General features: G+C 36.2%; 1 protein-coding gene across 3 annotated transcripts in view; it reads right to left on the bottom strand.

The window, feature by feature from the left end:
* ARAP2 (ArfGAP with RhoGAP domain, ankyrin repeat and PH domain 2) overlaps positions 1 to 17,844 on the bottom strand; it is a 213,718-nt gene that overhangs the window by 165,890 nt on the left and 29,984 nt on the right. For all 3 annotated transcript variants that reach the window (XM_031942783.1, XM_031942784.1, XM_031942782.1), the window contains exons 4-6: positions 8,750 to 8,805; positions 5,859 to 5,935; positions 64 to 155 (exon numbers count right to left, since the gene is read on the bottom strand). In XM_031942783.1, coding sequence (XP_031798643.1) covers positions 64 to 155; positions 5,859 to 5,935; positions 8,750 to 8,805 — 225 coding nt within the window. The remainder of the gene's footprint in view (positions 1 to 63; positions 156 to 5,858; positions 5,936 to 8,749; positions 8,806 to 17,844) is intronic.

Consider the following 17,844-nt stretch of genomic DNA (forward strand, 5'->3'; position numbering starts at 1 on the left):
AAAAGCTATAATAAAAAATTAAATAAATAAAATAAAGGATTCTGTTCAGCGCTGACTGAGTACCTTGATTGTCCAAAAAATGAAATCCTTTCAGGACCCGCTTCCTTTTTAAGTTTTTCTTCAACACTCCAAAATTCATTCTTCAAGGATTTCTTCTGTAAGACACACACAGACACCAGTAAAAGGTTTTTGTTTTATTGTTGTTGTTGTTGTTTTTAAGGTGTTCAATATTAAATAGGGGTATAGTTACACTATCATAGACGGTTTTCAAGTCTTACTTATACTTGCCTATTGACTTTAACATCAAATTACTTATCATACTCTCAATCAATCAATTAATCAAGCGTTTATGAAGTGCCAATTACGAGTCAGAAATTGTGCCAGGGTAATACGGAAATATATTTTGCATGACTACATATGTATAATCTATATCAAAATGCTTGCTTTCTCAAGGAGGGGAGAAGGAAAAGAGGAAATTAAGAACTCAAAAATGATAGAAAAAAAACTTTTAAAAATTGTTTTTGCAAGTATTGAGAAAAAATCTAAATACAAAAAGAAGGAAGGGAAGGAGGAAGGAGAAAGAAAAATAAATTGTGCCAGAAGCTAGAAATGCAAAGACCACATATATCATTCCTGTTCTCAACCTGTTTTTGAGTGCAGGTGGGAGAGACATATGTGGACCACAAAAATGGGAGAGCCCTTGGCAGAAGACCAGGGATGGAAGAGGCGTGCCCCAGGGAGAAGGATGCTGAGCTCGCTTTGGACAGGCCGGGCGATCCGGCCTAACGTGTTCGGTAGGCTTCGGATGAGTCAGGATAGGCTCACAGGAGGGAGAATAGGGATGAGTGTACAGATCTCGGAACCACTGGCAGACAAAAGCGAGCTTAGATGATCACGAAGAGAATATCTGTGGGGCAGCTAGATGGTGCAGTACATAGAGCACCAGCCCTGAAGTCAGGAGTACCCGAGTTCAAATCTGGTCTCAGACCCTTAACATTCCTAACTGTGTGACCCTGGATAAGTCACTTAACCCCAATTGCCTCGGGGGGGAGAGGGGGGAAGAGTCATCTGAAAAGAAACAGTCTCAGGACCCAGCCCTGGTGCACACTGATAAATGTAATACAGTAACGGTCCAGTAAATCAGACGGAGAGAGAGCAATGATAAAGGGGGGGAAAGGAAAAATCCAAGGAGGGATGATGGATGGTCCACCATGCTGAATGCTAGAGTTCCACAATGAGAAGGTTTGAGAAAAAGGCATTCGAGTTGATGACTAAGGGACGACCGGTGACTTTGGTGGGCCTGTTTCAAGTAAGTGATGAATCTAGGAACAACAAATGGTTAGGAAGTAAAAGGAAAGAAAATAGAGACAATCTTTCTTTTTTAGGAGTTTGGCTGGCAAAGGGCAGAATAACATAGAATATTGCTTATGGGTGATGGGTTTTCTGGCAGGGAGACGAGTATGTTTGTAGTCTGCAGTGATGTAGGAGAAAAGAAACGGGGATGATTATGGGGACAATATGCAGGGGAACTGCATGGGAGTGGATGGGAACCAAGGTTACACATAGAGGAGAGTGGCCTTGGCTTGGAAAGGAGAAGGCCATGACTTATCAGCAGTGATGGGAAATAATATGACGGGGTTGTGTGATCAGGAGAAGAAAGCCATAAAGTGCCAGCATATCCAGTCAGCACAAGTGAACATTGAAAATAATCCAGGGTTAAAGTTAGGCAAAGAAAGTAAGGGGATTGAAAGTATTACATGGAGTTGATCTAGTTTATTAAAGGTTAGAGATTAGGAAGGAAAAAGTCTAAAGACAGAAAGTGTGACAGTCTGGAAAATATTTCAGCATGGAAGGACCAGAGATTACTGAACTGAAGGAGAATATTTAAAGGTTATAACTGGAAAGGAGTGTTGTCAGCTTTCTAAATTACAGAAGCAGAACAACTTCTGGGGACTGAGAGGTCATGTCTATGACTAGCCCTGAGTGTGTGGCTGAGATGAAGAGAAAGAATATATCATGGGAGCTGAGAAACTGGAAAGTTAGTGTGCTTAAGTGAACATTTATGTAAACAAATATTAAAAAGGTCTTTTAATATATTTCCCAAAAGGTTGTACTTTCTAATAAAATTCCCCTAACTTTCATAAAAATTTCATGATGTGAAAAATCTGAAGGCAATTAATTTTAGCAGATTTCTTCCCTGATTTCATCTCCTCACTTTTTTTATACTAGCCTATCACTTAAAAAAAAAAAAAGGCTGCATTAAAAATGAGCAGCAATCATCAAATGCTAAATAAAATATGAGAAATAATTTTAAAGATCCTGATTCTAATTAACCAAATGCACACAGAAATAATAATCCCCATTCTACCTGAGTTGTGGTAATCTAACCAGGAGAATTCTCTCAAACCACTTATGGTAGGAACATCCTAACTGCTTTATCTACCAAAGTTAGATTAATTTTACCTTAAAAGGTACTGAGACCATCCTTAAGTCTTGGTTGGCTCAGAGACCTAAACATTTAGACATACGACAACACTTCCTGATGTGCCCAAGTACAAAACAGCCATCAAGGAAGTCATTCTGGTCTGCATGGCTCTGGAAAATGTGGTCAAAGGCGTCCACTCGGCGGAATCAAATCAGGTGTGGTCAATTCCATCCTTCTCGTTATGACTGAGTGCATGGCCTGCCTTTTGTTATCTGCTGAATGATCTGAGTGTCTCACACCTTGTTCCAATAAGAAACCAGCATCCATTCTATTCCTGATAAGTTCTTTTAGAACTAAGTAGTCTTCTTTACAAGTAGTTTGTTGATATTATAACGTACTTCATTCTCCTATCTCAATAAATATCACTCTTTCTAAAACTGCTCTTTTATTTTACTAGCTTAAGGTGATGAGAAAAAGAATCTTCCTTAATTAAAAATACATTTTGTAAGCCATTTTTCTTCCCTCCTTCTCTGACAAAGACTATTATGTATTTTTGAAAATTAAACAAGAACCATTTAGAAGATGAAAGCATCAAAAGAAACCAAATTTTACTATCTAAAGGAAATCAGATGACTGGTATTCTTTGCGATGGCACTCCATCTACCATACTGTTCTAGAATGTTTGTTGAAAACAGCTGCTTCTAAGTGGAATACCGTGGGTAGCCATTTCCAATTTCAAGATCTAGAAAAAGATTTCTGTAACACTTTATCAAAACCATGACCACCTTCAGGTTAAATCCAAACTTGAATCCTTGCTGACATTAATCCAAAACACTAAGGAACTCAAAGCACTTAGCACAATATCTGGCACATAGCATACTCTCCTGTCAAGCTCACCCATAAGATTATAAGGTTCTCAAAGGCAGGGTTACCTCACTTTTGTACATATATTCAGTTCTTTGCAAATAGTAGCCATGTAATAAACATGTTTTAATTCATTTATTCAATACCAAAACAGTTGAGTTACTTATGTAAACTACTGCCACCAGCAAGCCACCAATTTTTCCTTAAAACTTTAATACCTTGCTAACAAGATTACCTTAAATGTGACATCATTAATATTTTTCTCCATATTGTGGAATTACATATTTCACCGTGTGCCATTCTCAAACACAGTCCAATGCCTTTGGAGATCGGCATATGTATGTTCATTATTTTCTGTTACTTGATGTAAATAGTCAAAAATGGTTGCCTTTTATTTTCTCAGGACCCTACAAAACTTAAATACAATCCTAAAGCTATTATTATCTAACTTATTTGGAATTATTTGTAAATTATTTCTGAAAGATCCATAATATTCACTAATAATGAATTCCAAAGGTCAAGGACTCTGAGGACTATTTATATACATGGGAAAATATTGCAAGTCCCTAGCCAACAGACTTAAAAATGAAATAAAAATCTTAGCAATGTCTCCAAAAAATCCTAAACAAAATCATCAAGCACCAGTAGTGCTAAGTATTTGGATATGTTTTATTTAATTAATATTTATCGACCCTAGTGGATAGGTTATATTGCCTTAGGATATCAGAAGATATTTGCATAGTGACTCAACCTTAAAAATAAGGAAATCTATCTTTTCATTTTATCTAACTTATATCTGACAAGACATAAGTCTTGGTAATGAAAACTATTCTTAGATTTTGCCTTTAAGTTTAAGGAAAAAAAATTACTTTTAATGACAGTCACTTGACCAATCCTCAAAAACTACCTAAGAGGAATTAAAATATTAGGTGAATTTTCAAAGTATTTTATATCACTTAATGTTTTTATGAAAACCACAAATTAGCTTTTATTCTAAATTCATATAAATACATGGGGATGAATCCCATATTAGATACTAAGATTTCATTTCTCAATCAGCCAATCAACTCATTTTAATAAATATCTGCTATATTCATGGCACTCTTGTTACTATAGAATTGAGTCAGGGCCCAGATTTGGATTTCACTGGAAAATTACCATGTGAGAAAATTCTCTCTACCAACTCAGAATGAAGCTTTCTCTATGACTTATAATCTTAACACTACATGGTTAAGGGACCTGCCCAGGCTCATGCAGCCACTATGTGTAAGCTATACTAGCAATAATATAGATCTCTGAAGTCTCCCAAACTCGAATGCTTCCTCTTAAGGAAGAGGAAGACAAGGGTAAAAAAATAAATAGAACTTATGTTCACCTAATACACTTAGGCATATCTTGGTGATATGCAATGTTCTCGGTTGGTTTTCAGGAGGTCTTGGAGCAGCCTTTGTTTCAGCAGAGTAATCATCACAAGAATAGCCAAGTGTTTAAGTCCAAATCCTTTATTGTCTCCTTCACAGTCTAGTTTTCTTGCCTGGGACTTGGCTGGCTTTTTGGAGGCCCTTCAGATGGCCTTGCTCTCAGTGGGGGGAACAGGAGGACAGGCCAGCCACCATGAGGCTTCTGAATGTCTCTGGCTGAGTTTGTCCCAGCTTTAAATGCTCTATTCTAATTACATGATCATAGGTGTGAATCTTATAGAATTATATTAAATATTAAGTACATGTACTGAACTAGAGAACTATTACTCACCTTGCTAAATTAGATAACCATTGTCTCATGAATTCCTCTGAGTTAGTACCTTGTAAGAATCCTTATTTCAAGTACAAGAGTTCTGGCCCATAACAGTGATAGAGAGTACAATGACTAGCATAAATAAAACCCATAAGTAATCTGCAAATATCATTTAAACAATTCTTGCTACCTGTCCCTAATATCTTAGAAAAGATGTGTATTCCATATTCAATTTATTTTAAAAAAAAGCAAACCTTATCTTCCACAGGTATTAAAGAACAAGTATGCTAAAAAAAGACATAACAAGGACTTAAAAATTAACATTTATATAGCACTAGGCATCTTGATGCACAATGCTTCTCTCACTTGATCTCATTTCAACAGTCAAAGCAAAAGACCCCACTACGAGAAAATCTGAATTTAGATCTTAAAATAGTTACAAATAGACTATGTAATCATTAATTTGAAATTAAATAACTTAATTCATAAGTGAGTACTATACAGAAAAGCCTGCCATGCATTGACATACTTTCTGAAATACTAAAATAATGGTGGTACATGAATAATAAATATAAAAAATGAAATGAAAGGCCTTTCATGATAGACTCTTTACTGTCATCTGAGGAAGGTAAAATGTGCTTTGCTTCAATAACTCACTGAAAATAAATATTAAAAATGCTTATTTTTAATAAATAACATTAATATTTAATATGAATGAATATTTTAAAATGCCTTATTTTTCACTTTGCATACATATATTTCTGGCAGCACAGACATAAAGAAAAGGAGGGTGGAAATACATACAGAAAAAGATATTTACATTAAACCAACTCACCTTGGAGTTTTCTGTACTCTTCAAAAAAAAAGGATCCCCATGTGGAAAGATCAAAGATGATTTTTCTTCAAATGACTCTTGAGGAGAGAATAAAAGGATAAAGAGATGTTTTTTTTAAATTAAAGCACTTTCACAATAATAGCAGGACTGATTTATTTTTATGTTAAAAATTATTTTACTTCATTCCCCAAAAAAATAAAAATGACTTTTACCAATGACCTTCTCCAATTCTTTCTCATGGTATGAAATTGGCCCTTGGTTCTCAAAGGCTTGGCCATGTAAGGTGAGAGTTGGAGCTGGAAACTGAGCAAATGTGTACCTTTCAATGCCCAGCCAGGCTCTCAAGGTGGGAGCTGCCCACAGGATGGGGAGCTTTTGTCACCATTGCTCAATGACCATAACTGTTTAATGAGATCTTTGCTCATGCTGAAGGCAATTATACCAATAAAATTATAGACTTGCTAAGCACTGAATCACCATTAAAGGCTGTTGGAGACATCTTGCATTACCAAGTTGTTCTCTGCTCATTCCACCCAAACATCCCTTCCTCACTTTCTGCACATTTGTTCCCAATCATTCTTGCCAAAAAATACCATTTGCCTCAGTTTCCTCATTTTGTAAATTGTGAATACTAATATTATATCTCACAGGGTTATTATGGTCAAATGAGATAATTTCAATGCGCTTAGCACAAATACCTGACACACAGAAAATTAGTGATTTACAACTGCATTCACTACACTACTTGTGGATAAAAACTGCCTTAGCCTCCTCTCATAGAGTTGGCATCATGCCCTGAATATAGTAGGAACTAGATTCCAATGCAGAATGAGACATATGGGAATTTGTTTGCTTTACTATGTATATTTATTTTTTTAAAAATCTTTTTCCTCAATGGTGAGAATGGAGTAGAAAAGAAAAAAACAAACTGATTTTTTTGTTCATTAAAAAATAAAATTTAAAAAAATAAGAAAATGGTAGTAATTCAATAAATATTACATGTTTGCTCTTTTCAGCTGTAATAAGTGTCCCAATTCTGCCCAGAAGGCAACTTAATTTGTTCTCAAGCAAGCTAATATTTCAATGATTTCAGGCCAACCTTTGGGAAGCAGAAAAAATTGTAGTCTCTTCAAAGCTTTAGGAGTAAAAAAAGTTATGACCATAAGAAAGCAATATTTTCATAATCAAACTTTCAAATTTTAAGACACATGGCCCAGATTATATTCATGGTCACTTATCCTAATCATTTTGTTTGATATAATCTACAAATTTCTAGAAAAACTATTGTTTCAAATACTGTCTCCACTTGGTGTTTCTTCCACATTAACTAAACTTTTGATTAACCATCATCTTGTCCCATTTACTTTGGGTGGCTTGAGTTCATATGTGAGTGTTCCTTTTAAAATTGTGTTCAAGTCAACAAGAAAAGTTTCTGCAACCTTTGGCTACATAAATTCTCCCTTCCTAATTTCCTCTTTCTGTAAAAGTTAAAAGCCCTACCATCAATATCTATCAAGAGATTTGCCTGCAAGGAAATAAAATTAAAATTTACATGTATAGAATTCTGAATGACTAGAAATGGGTAAATAATTGTTATTTTCTTCCCAAAACTATATACCACCAATAACTTAGACTCATAATGACAATTCTGAGTCATCCCTTGGAAAAGTACCTCATTCCCTAGTAATCTGGGGGTTTACTATAACCATATTCAACTCCAATAATAATAAATCAATGAAGAATGTTTCTTTGATTTACCCATATTGGGTATTTTGACTTCTAACCAAATGGCATCAATAGAGACATAAGGTTTTTGTTTGTTTGTTTGTTTTTTAATAAAAGTCACTGCTCAGCTAGGTCAGGAAGTTAGAACTGACTCATTTCAAGATTCAAGGATTCTGTGCTCGATACTCCTAACCCTACTCCCATACCACCTTAATTAGGTTTTTTTTCTGCCCTTTATTCAACCTCCCGGCCATTCCCTTTATAAAGCCCTATATGGTAGAAACAGAAAAGATCCCAGAAAAAGCTGACTTTGTGACCATCATTCTGCTGATGAGTCTCTAACAATTCAGTTGGCTCTAAAATGACAGACGCTCCATTGGGTCCTCTACTCACAGCCCTTCTTTCCACCTGATAACAATCTGCCAGCATTTGCACTCCATCACAAGGAGGTCAGACCCTACCATATTAAGGCACTGGAGTAAAACTTCAGGGGAAAGATCTGCCAATGCAGAAACGTGAAACGTTCACAGACAAAACTCACTATTACACATCTGATTATTCGGACCCCCGATGCATTTCTAGAGCTGATCTTCCTATACATTAAATATTCAAGTTTCCCACAGAAAGGCTGTTAGAAAAAGCTACAGCCGGTATCTTTTTAGTTTCCTGACATGGGCGATTTTGTCCCTCCTTCCCCCTTCCACTCCCCAAAGTGGTATTTGATCTTAAGATATTGCCATCTTTTACTAAGGAAAAAAGGCATCTGGACTTTCAGCATGAAGGAAGAAAGGATTTTGGTCAAAGAACAATTTGCTGGGACATCCCTCTCAAGTATTTCCTGTTTACCACGCACAGGCAAACTGCCAGCAGCAGCACTAATCCAGCAAAATGCTTTCATTTGTGGCTGGAGAATGACCCAAGTTTTCTCTATAAACATGTATTCACTGTTCAAGGTTTCCAAGCAGGCTTTGCTGTATTTTATTCACTCGCTTTAAAAGTGCCCCAGCATGTAGTATAAACAGACAATTAGTTATGTCATTTCCTTTTCCGCTGGCTCATGAAACAGGTGGCTTGAACATTCGGGATCAACTTGGATTTAAAACAATCGGTGAAAAAAGGTTGGGGAAAAAAAATCAGTGACTCCTGATTTAAAAGAATTAACTCACTTTGCATGGTGAATGTCTTTCCATTGGCGTTCCCAATTCTCCTCTCTCGGGCATAGCTTCAAACAAAGGAGAGAGTCGGTTACAATTAATTTCAGGACAGCCAGTGATTAGTTTTATATTCACTTGGGATTGGCAATTACAGTGGCAAAGGTAAACATCTGAAATCAACACTACACATTTTCTAGAGTTTTGGGGTTTTTACCTTATATCACAACATGCTTAACATACTCTGTAGAAATTGTAGAACTGGAAAAGTATCTTAAAAATAATGAATGATTAAAGACGAGGAAATTGAAAAACAATGAGATTAAATTACTAATTTAATTACTTACCCAAGTTCACACACATATTCAATTATGAGAATTATTTTCAACACCAGTAAATCAGTTCAAATTAATTTTTTTGGAGAAACTGTTTTTTCAAGAAACCATAAACTAAAACTCCCGATCCTACTAATGAAACTGACTCATACCATTTATTGAAAAACATTTTTAAAAAATGCTTCAGTAGACACTGGGAAATCCCTTATTATAAACTTTGTAAACTCATTAGCAATATGCAACTGTCATTAAAGGCCTGGAATTGGAATAGAGGCTTAGAATTTACAAAGTAATCACTTATGCATTAACTTAGTGGATCCTTACAACACTCTCAGGTAGATAAGATGAATATTATTAAGTTCATTTTACGGATGAGGAAACTGGTGTGGTTCATATAAGTGAAATGAATTGCTCAATCCAGAATTGCAGACAGAACCCAGTTTTAGGTCTTGGGATCCATAGTCAGTTCCAGGGCATATGATATAATTGCTCCTTTACATTTAATATAAACTATATGCTAATTGCATTGCCATTTTCTTCTACTCCCTCTAAAATCAAGAAGGCCTTGGAGGGCTACTACTTTGTTAGCACATAAGAGTATTTCAAACTACATGCCTAGAAAAATGTTCACTAATTCAATGCTTTCACTAACTGGCTGGCTGGCACTCTCCCCCACTTACTATAAAAATAGGGCATCACATAATTTTAGAGTTAAAAGGAGTCTCCCCAGCCCAAAGTAAAATCTACAAAAAACATCTCCAATGCCAGGTAATCAGCCTCTACCTGGGGGAAGCCCAGCGCCTCATGAGCACCACCTAGACTGTGGAGCACTGTTTTGTTTTCTCAGGCCAGTCTGAGTCTGCCTCTTCACAACCTCCACACATCCTTCCTACTGCTGACCTGGGGGATGAGGAAATTGAGTCCATCCTGTCCATGTTCCCTGTCCTTTCCCTGTTCCTTCAACTCATTCTTATACGTGCAAAGATACGGACTCCAGACTGGTCACTGTGACCAGAGCAGACCGCATCCAGAACACGGTTAGGGTAGGGGGACCACAATACGCGTGGGGATAAACATAAATAAACTGGCAGCTATCACCTACTTATTGCTAGAAATTAATTATACATGCCTTAAAGCAGCCTAAGATCACACGAGCTGGCGTAGCTGAGATCTCACTCTACTTGATTAGTATCCAGCCCTCACTTAACCTGCCAGGTCTTTTCTTATATAAAACGTTACATAGCCACAGCTCCCCCAATCTTGCAGCTATGAATTCAACAATCATTATCAGACTTTTTTTTATCCCTGTTTAACTTCATCTTATTAGATAAGGTCAATGATCTTTTATTACCTATATTATATATATATATATACATATATATGTATATATATATAATATGTATTGGATAATATTGTTGGGATCCTCATATATATTTTATTATTATTATTATATATGAGGATCCCGACAATATCATCCAATATGTCAGTGATATCTTTCAGTTTTGTCTCATAAGAAAATGTGAAGTTTTTAATGATTATGAATTACCTTTGATCAGTTCTCCCAAACTCTTCAGGTCATTTCCAATTCCTCTCTTCGATGCTTTGTAAGGCCTCTTATATTTCCTATAATCATACCAGCCACATCCTCCTCTCCCTCTTATTAGTCTCCTACCTGAATTATAACTAACCATTGTTCTAGACTACTTGCTCCCTTACAAGCTCCCATAGCACTCACACACGGCCTTTCTTGGTTTTTAATTCATGCTACGTTGCCATGTAGAACTATTCTACTGTGGGGTATGTGTGGAGGGGGCAGGGGCATTTTTCATCTAAGTTATGTGCCCCTCGAGGGAAGGAACAATATTTCTTTTGTACAAGGGTTGGTGTAAAGTGCCTTCATTTTGGCAGCCTGGCTACTTCAGTCCCACTCAGCTCTTACCTGTGGGAAAACGACTTCCACACTCAGGTCTTCAGATTACCCTAGATTTTACCATCAATTCCAAGCAAGTGACTCTAATGGTATCAGTGTGCTCGATTTTTTTGACACACTTACATAAATGAACGTACCTGAGCTCATTAATAGATTGTCAAGGCCTATGGTCTCTATAACCCAAATAACACACTTCAACCTTGCCTGAAAATTCAAATACGTAAAACTGTATCATTTCAAAGTGAATGCTGAGACTTAGAAATACAGAGCCAATCTCAGACTCCTGGGATCTGATTTCAAATCCTTCCTGTCATATACTGGCTGTGTAACCCTGGCCAGGTCACGTAACTCCTCGGTGCTCCATAAATTAGGGAGCAGCTTCTGATCTGAGTGCCCAGGAAGTATCCCCGCTGGGAGGCTGATATACCAAAGAAATCACAGTACCATTCAACCACACACAAAATAAATTTCCCAACAATAGCAGCATTTATTTGTGCTGCATTTCCCCCCTCCTCCCAGTGCTATTTTTTCCCAAAAATTTCAAGATTTGTCGATTGGAAAACAAAAAGCTCTTCATGGTAAATTTTTAGAATTCTGTTATTTATGGAATCAGAGAGAGAGTTAAACTAGTTGAAGGACCTGGAATCAGCTACACTGTCCCCAGTTGTGTTATAAAATAAATAGATTCTGACAGGAAGTTAGTTATTTACCCAAAGAACAGATCCAGGAGAAAGAAGCCATGCTCTTAACCAGAAGACCTAGAAACACTTAAATGGAAGAGGCAGCTCTCAGAAGGCATTTCTCCACCCTCCCTTGATTTCCCCAATACCGTAGTGGGACCTTTAAAGTTAATGATGATGGCTAATATTTAATAACATTTTACACTTTTACAAAGCTTTTTATCCCCTTTATCCCACTTAATTCTCACAAACGGCTCTCAGAAGTAAGGAGCCCCAGTATTACCCTCATCTTAGGGATACTAAAACTAAGGAAAAGCACTTAACGAGATATGCAAAGAAAGATTAAAGTATTTTTTTCCAAGGTTAAATAGCTAGTGGCAGAATTCCAAACCCGGTCCCCAGAATCCAAATCTAGTATTCTTTCCCTTACACAAAAATACCTATGCTGCTAAGCCCTGGAACTATTTAATGCCATCCAATTAACACCCTGTTCCTGGCCTACTTTATAGTTCTAAATTTGCCTCTGGGGCCCCTTTTGGTTGAGATAGGTTCAATGATATAATGATATTAAGGATAGGTACTGAATCTTCTTAGGGGGGGTGATGGGGGCTGAAAAGCCCAGAGTAGAGAATTTCACAAAGCATAAAACATCGTGGGGAAAGTGGGGCTGATGGGCTCCAGGATTATTAGCCCGGAGTTAAGATTTACAGACCCTTTGAGAACAGGGATGGCCTATCCCTGGCCCAATTGGAACAGTGTGACCATCCACCTTCCAGTGATTATTTTTAAAGAGAGAGGTAGAAATCAGAAGCTTCCTCAGCACTAATAGAGGTAAATATGCTCCCTCCTATGTATTCTGACAGCATTGGAGAAAGGCTTGCTATAGCAATAAATGAAGGCATAAATTGGAGATAATAAAAACAGCAAAGACAAAATTATCCCTATCCACCAAGGACAAATTGGTTTGCTTAAAACAGTCCAAGAAATCGAGAATGAAAAAAAAAAAAAAAAAAAAAAAACCAGCCCTCCGGAGCCCTGGAAATACTCTGTGGGGAAACCACAAAAAGACTGGGATGAGCATACCACCAAAAGTAGAAACAGTGATTGGGATGGACAATATGGCAGGAATACAGCCACAAAGAAGAGGCCGCAAAGTACCAAAATAATACGATAAACTCTTACCTGGCCAATGAATGGGGCATTCTGGTGTGTGACGAGATTAAGTGGGAAGGTAACACGTCTGATTTCATACTTAGGATACGGAGGGAACCCGTTTAACTCTAACTTGGGGAATAGTGATAACTCGAAACATTTTGAAATGGAAAGGGAATTGTATCACAGTAAAACTTAAAACTTTGCTTCTTGTCAGGGCTATAGTACTAACTAGTATCTGCAGATCCTTAGCTAAACCTTACTTCATCTTACTTCATCTGGGAAATGGGGGAATTGAATTAGATTATTTCTAATCCCTCCCAGGCTTAACATTCTATAAATCTCTGATTTCTATTGTGGTAATACTAGGCACTTTACTAATTTGTGTAAGGCGTAAAGAGTATATTGCAGCCAGGAAACAAAATATTTGGGTAATGTATATATGGTAATTTATAGAAAAATAAAATGTAATAAAATATATTTAAATATATAAAATAAAATAATAAAATGAAAATATACAAGATATAAATTGATATATAAAACAACTAAATGGTTCAATGAATGAAGCAAAAGGCTTTGAGTGTAGAAGATTTATCTTCCTGAGTTCAAAGGTGAATCCAGACACTTCCTAGCTGTGTGATCCTGGGCAAGTCACTTAATTCTGCCTGCCTCAGTTTCCTCATCTGTAAAATGAGCTGGAAAAGAAAATGGAAAAGCACTCCAAAATCTCTGCCAAGAAAACCCCCAACGGTGTTACAAATTGTTGGGCATGACTGAAAAAACTGAACAACAAAGGTAAATTAGTGAACATATTCCAGCCTTAACTACAACAGAGCTACCAGCTGTGTCAACTGCAGCTTAATTCATAGGGTTTCAGCAAGTTCCTATAAAGATGCCCTTACTTCTGGGGGTTGTGCCCAAAGGAATACAGATTTAAATCATTGAAATCTTGCAAGATATCTTAGGGTTCATAGGCTAGGACCATGCCTTAAACTTAAATGACACTGGCTCTCATTGATTGGCCAATGACAGGTCCCAGGCCAAGGTCCATGGTTTGGGCCCTGACTGGCTCAGAGTGAACGTAAATCACAATTGTTTCTGTTTTGGCCAGAAATTCCAAGGGTCCTATTTTCCCTCTCAGATTGTTTCCCAGTTGAAGGAGTGCATTCTCTGCCTCATTTCTTACCTAGCCTTAACCACCGATTGGGCATTGCGTGGGCCAAGTTCTGCCACTGCATCGGGGCCACCTCCACAGTCTGGTCACTGAGCCCAAATGGGCTCTGGAGGGGAAACTGAGGCAGCTGACTTGTACTTCAATCCAATTCACTTGCCCATCATAGTATCACCTCCATGACAAAGATTAATAGATTATAAACTCCATTAGACTACCTTTTATTTTGTAATCCCTAGTTTCTATCATAGTGCCAAATATACAGCACTTGAAAAAAAAAAAAAATTGAGAGCCAATTGATAAAATCACTTACCAGGATAATAAATCTCATCAAAATATTAGTCCCTGATGTGTAAGTTAAACATTTTGAAATCCACCCCCCCCCCAACATTTTCTCAGTAATCTGTTATCTCCAAGCACAACTGTCACCCTACAGAAAATAAATTACAGATACCACAAAACCCGACAGTACATGTCAGCAAAAGTCTCTTTTCTCATCATGGGGACAGTTCACAACCCAATTTCAAGAGAAAATCACAGGCTGTAATCCTGACTTCAACAGAGACCTCAACATTAGTGCCCCAAGTATATAAGCCCACACACAAGCGAATCTAGCCGGTGCCCCAAAGCCATCTGACCAAGAACAAAAGCAATGAGTATTAGATCAAGAATCTGAAATCTATAATTCATAGGTAACATGAAGTCTCAGCACTGTCATGTTCTGAGAATAGTGACAAACAAGAACTTCCTGAGTATAAACAAGCAAAAGAAAAGGAAAACAAAAAAAATCCTCAAACTGCTGACAATGCTTTATTTGTAAAATATGATACAGTGGAATGACTGCTGGCCATGGGCTCAGAAAATCAGAATTCTGATTTAAGCTTACTGCCTCTCTGACCTTGAAACTAAAAATATTTTAGTGAGAATTATTATGTGAATTCATCCTGATAAGTAATTTTAGCAATTGGCTCTCAATTTTTTTCAAGTAATTTCAATTATTACTTTTATTTTTGGCCTTAACTAAAAAAATACATATATTTGTTTTAAATTTTATTTAACAAACATTATTAAGCATCTGTTGTATACTTGAAATTATGAATTACAAAATAAAAGGTAGTCCCCACCCTATTATTACCTTTGTTGTTGTTATGAAATTATGCTGACCCTGACTTACCTCATCTAGAAAATAAGGGGGATGCATTCATTGGCATCTGAGGATAATCACAGTTGTAGAACTCTGATTCTGACCAGAGTTCTGGCCAATGAAGTTTTTAAACCAAGTTAGAAACCAATATAAAACACATTTGCAAATGCAAAATTGTTTCAATGGAACTTTGAGTACAGTTAATCCAAAAAAAAAAATAAAATAAAAAAAGCCCTTCCAAATAGTACACAAAGACAGACTTTGTTAAAATGGCAATTCTTTCTGGAGAATAGTATTTCTATTAAAAGAAACACTGTCCTAAGAGTTTATAAATAACTTCATTGATAATAAGTTAAACTGGATTTCGAACTATCATTTTAAAAGTCACAATTTTTCACTAATTTAATCCATGCGATTTAGGTTATAATCTCAGTCGTATTAATTTAAATTTTCATTTTTTGCAAATGTCCCCTGTACTTTGGGATAACTGAATAGTAGGTACTTAGTCCAATCTTTCAAATGGATATATACACACAAACATACATATACACCCACATAAAAAATAGGTGTGTGTGTGTTTATACATACTCTTGATAATATGTATATGTGCGTATATGTGCTTTTATATACTCCTCTGATAAGCTAATTTACTGTGACTGAAACACAAAGGTTACTTGACCAGAAATCTGAAGATTTGATGCCTTTCACATCAGTCATTAATTAAAACATTCAAAAGTCACACTTTATCTATGGGTCTCAGTTTTCCCATTTGTAAAATAAACAGACATGGGCTTGCTTCTACAATTCTACAATTGTTTACCCCAGTAAACAATTCTACGACTACAGAAGATTTCCTCCTCCTTCCATTATTTTAAATGAAAGGAAAAATAAAAAAAAAAAAAAGCATTGTGAAATGTTTATTTCCATTCAGTGATTCACACTGACTTACTGCAGTTAAGTTACAGTAAAGCCTTCTACACAAACCCAGCTAGCAAAAACTGCTCTTCTTTCATGAATAATAAAAGGCACCCTCACAAAAAAGCATTTTCTTTTTTAAAAGGGAAGGATAATTACTTTGTACTTTTAATAATTTGTGGTTCATTAAATGCCTGAAAAACTCTACTCGTTTTTATTGCCTGTAGTTGTTTCGTGGCCGTATATTCTTAGAGGTTACATCAGGCATCACACTTCAGGCTTTCCATTTTCATTTAACACAGGAATCACTGAATCACAGAATATTAGAAACATAAAATATCCCAGAGATCATTAATTCAACCTTTTCATTTTAGAGGTGCTGAGACCCTATAGGGTTTAGTAGCCTTCCAAGGTCACACCACAGAACAGTAGCCTGGGCTCCAAGGCAGGAAGCCTAATATCTGAATTATAATTCCAGAGTTCTGGCCAATGAAGTATTTAAACCAAGTTAGAAACCAATTTGGGACATTCATATTTTCTATTTCCATACAAATCCATAAATAAAATGAAGCTAAATCGCTGACTCCAATTGCAGAAATATGTTGGTTTAGTTAGAGCCTTTAAAAAGAATCTCTCTCTAAAAATCTGCTTTTAACGAACCAGACCTCTGATTTTACCAGTGTAAACAAGCATCCCCTCCCAATATAGAATAGCCCCTATTCTGCAGCTTATGGTCTTAAAAACAAGAGTTGTCAGCCTTTTGGGGTAGCAACCCCCCAAACTGCTGAACCCTACAGTCCAGTTCCCAGAAAGTGATTAACTTCATCAAATAAAATATGTAAGATTACCAAGGGAAACAATTATATTGAAATGTATTTATCGAAACATAGACATATTGCTTGCTTTCTGTTCTTTCTCATTTTTTTTCTTTTTGAATTCATTTTTCTTGTACAGCATATTAACTGTGGAAATATATATAGAATTGCACATATTTAACATCTATTGATTACTTGATGTCTAAGGCAGGGAATGTGGAAAGGGAGGGAAAAAATATTAGAATAAGGTTTTATAATGCTGACAACTATTTTTGCATATATTTTGAAAATAAAAAGCTTTAAAAAAATCTCTAAACAAAAACAAAACAGACATACACACACACACACACACACACACATATATATATATATATACATATATATATATATATGATGCACAGTCCATGTTTAATACTATATCAAAGCAGTCAGGGAGGTGGCTGGCTCAGTATTTACTTAGATATATTTCTGTAATGCAGTTTGTGCCCCATGATTATATTTCCATTTCAATGCTCTTTTTTCCCTAAAGATCCAAATTACCCAAATACCAAGACTTTAAAAAAAAAAAATAAATGCTGTACAACTTGTAAGCAGATAACATTTTTAAAATTTCAAGTTTGTGAAATGCAATATAACCAGTGAAACAAAATATATCTGCTACAAAATTGTCCTCTTTGTTTTTTAAGGAGCCCAAGATATTTAATATCTCTTGTACTTTTCTGGCCAGAATACGCATTTCATATGGTACCATAAAATTGGCTCCAATAAGATCCTTTTCAGGATGCTGTAACAACCTGCCTCTGCATGCCAAAAATCTTCAGTTTCTAAAGACTATCACCATTTTTCTTTTGCTTAAGAAGCCAGTTTGTGTTAATTTTAAGGGGGAAAAATGCTTTGAAAGTAAAAATAATATCACGCAGAAGAAATGTGCAATTAGTGATTTTGAAATTCCTTTAAAATGATCCAAT

Source organism: Sarcophilus harrisii, chromosome 6 (assembly GCF_902635505.1).
Source record: "Sarcophilus harrisii chromosome 6, mSarHar1.11, whole genome shotgun sequence".
NCBI classification, from domain to species: domain Eukaryota; kingdom Metazoa; phylum Chordata; class Mammalia; order Dasyuromorphia; family Dasyuridae; genus Sarcophilus; species Sarcophilus harrisii.